We start from the raw sequence: 2172 nt of genomic DNA on the forward strand, positions 1-2172 counted from the left end.
ACAGCCTGTTGATGTAGATCAGTGTGCCCTGTGCTTAGGTATTACTGAGGTGAGGGTTCATCACCTCCAGGCTGTAACTTCATGCTGTGTAGTCTGACTCTGAGTCAGACTTGCCAGATGATAACTCCTTGCACTTTCAAGCTTTGTCAGGCATCACTGTTCAACGAAGCTCAGATAGACTAACAGCTCTAATAAGAATATTTCTTCTTCAAGGTAAAATATTATGTCTGTCTTCTAACTGTTATTTGGATTTTTAAGCCTACAGCTAACATAACTGGCTATAATCCCATCATGTCTACTGAAGCTGAAGCTACTGCTACCAACAGCCAGCCTGAACAGCAGGCTCCACCAAAGGCACAGTCTTCAAAGAAAGAAAAAAAGAAAGGTAGGAAATGCTTACCATTTGAACAGTTCCTCTGTTCCCTGTCCTTCATCTTTTGCATTTGCCTAAATCACCCTCCCACTATTGCTGAAGTAACTTTGAGTTTTCCAGCTGACCAGAAGAGTGAGTAAATATGCCAGTAGTATAAATTTAACCAGAAGGCAGGCTTTTTGTTTTAAAAGCTTTTTTCTAGCCTTAAGTTCTAAAGCTCTCTGTTCTAGTGTTAAGTAAGTGGTTTGCTGAGCCTATCAAGTAAGTAAGAGCCCAGAGAAGCGAGAGTCTCCTGAAGAAGTGACCAGAGCCTGGACCATCATGGTAGCTGTTAGTCTGAACTTTAACCTGACTGCTCCCCACCCCCCAGAAAGGAGATTTATGCTGGATACAAAATTCCACTCCAGGGAAGCTAGAAAACTCAACACATGAGAATTATTGTATATGAGATAACAGATTTTTAAATGCATTAGATAATGTAAATATAATTACCTCATATAAAAATACCTGCCTAGGTACATACTTGAGCTATGTTGAGCATGCAGAGAAGAAAAGCAAGCAGTTCCTAGTAGCAGTAACAGCAGAAATAAAAATTAGATAAAGTCCCAAATGCTTAGAAGGACAAAAGTACCAGGACTCATGGTAGAAATGGTGGTGTTGATATCAGGTTCCAGTACAGGAACTGGGAGATTATTTTTGCACAGGAAGAAGGGATCTGCCTATATTAGAACACAAGGATAACACCTTAAGGCCTTACTGAACACCCTGTATGGCCATGGGAAGTACCATTTCTGCATGGTGTTTTTTCTTAGCACCTATATCTACTTGACTATCACTTGTCCACATTTTAGTCTTCTGTGTGATGAACAATTGTTCTGAAGCCCCCAGTCCTTAAGCACTGGGCTCTACTCTTTGAACTGAGGCCACATTCTGCAAGAGTACTGTGACCTTTAAGGAATAGCTGTCTTGCAGTGCACATGGATTTTTAGTCAGCTTTACTCAAGGGTTTTAACATGCGCTTGGTGTATATTTACATGGTAGATGTTCTTTTAAAGATTACAAACCTCAACATAGCCATTTCTATCATTACCAAACAAACAAAACCATAAACAAACAAACAAAAATCCAAACGAAAACAAATGTAAAACCCAACTCACCTAAATGTAAAAATAACCTCAAAAAACAAACAGACCCACCAAACCTTTTCTCTGTCTCCAGGGCCAGAAAAAACAGATGAATCCCTCTTGGCTAGATTCAAAGGTGATGGTGTGAAATACAAGGCTAAGCTGATTGGCATAGATGATGTTCCCGAGGCAAGAGGAGACAAAATGAGTCAGGATTCAATGATGAAGCTGAAGGTAAGGGGGCTTGAGCTGTCATTTAAGGAACAATCTTCAGTTAGCCTTCAAAAATCAGATCAAACTGTCACTTTGGCAAAACTTGAAAGGTAGTTTAATGGTAACATTGTTACTAACAGCACCGTCCAGATGGATGTCTCTTCCTAAACTGTAACCTCTGGCTCAAATTTCTCTGAAAGTCTGGGAACATTCCTTTGGGTCTATAAGCATCCAGTATGAAAGCTAGCAGTATGAATTTCATCACAAAGGATGAGCTTGGGTTTTAGAGGGGAAGGGGGATTGGTGTGCAATTAACACTGACCTCAAAGCACGGGTTGGCATCCTGCATCAGTGGTGACATTGAGAGATATAGACAAATAAAAAAGTAAATCAACCCCTGCAACAATGAAGACCATTACTTCTGTAGTACAGAACAGTCACATACCTTTGATCAGACTGGAA

At 40.2% G+C, this 2172-nt stretch overlaps 1 protein-coding gene across 1 annotated transcript in view; it reads left to right on the forward strand.

Annotated features, from left to right (window-relative positions):
• Positions 1–291: 291 nt before the first annotated feature.
• Positions 292–2172, forward strand: part of DAB2 (DAB adaptor protein 2) — an 8493-nt gene continuing 6612 nt past the window's right edge. The window contains exons 1-2 of the mRNA XM_062513968.1: positions 292–385; positions 1592–1770. Coding sequence (XP_062369952.1) covers positions 292–385; positions 1592–1770 — 273 coding nt within the window. The remainder of the gene's footprint in view (positions 386–1591; positions 1771–2172) is intronic.

Source organism: Cinclus cinclus, chromosome Z, assembly GCF_963662255.1.
Source record: "Cinclus cinclus chromosome Z, bCinCin1.1, whole genome shotgun sequence".
In the NCBI taxonomy this organism is placed as follows: Eukaryota; Metazoa; Chordata; class Aves; order Passeriformes; family Cinclidae; genus Cinclus; species Cinclus cinclus.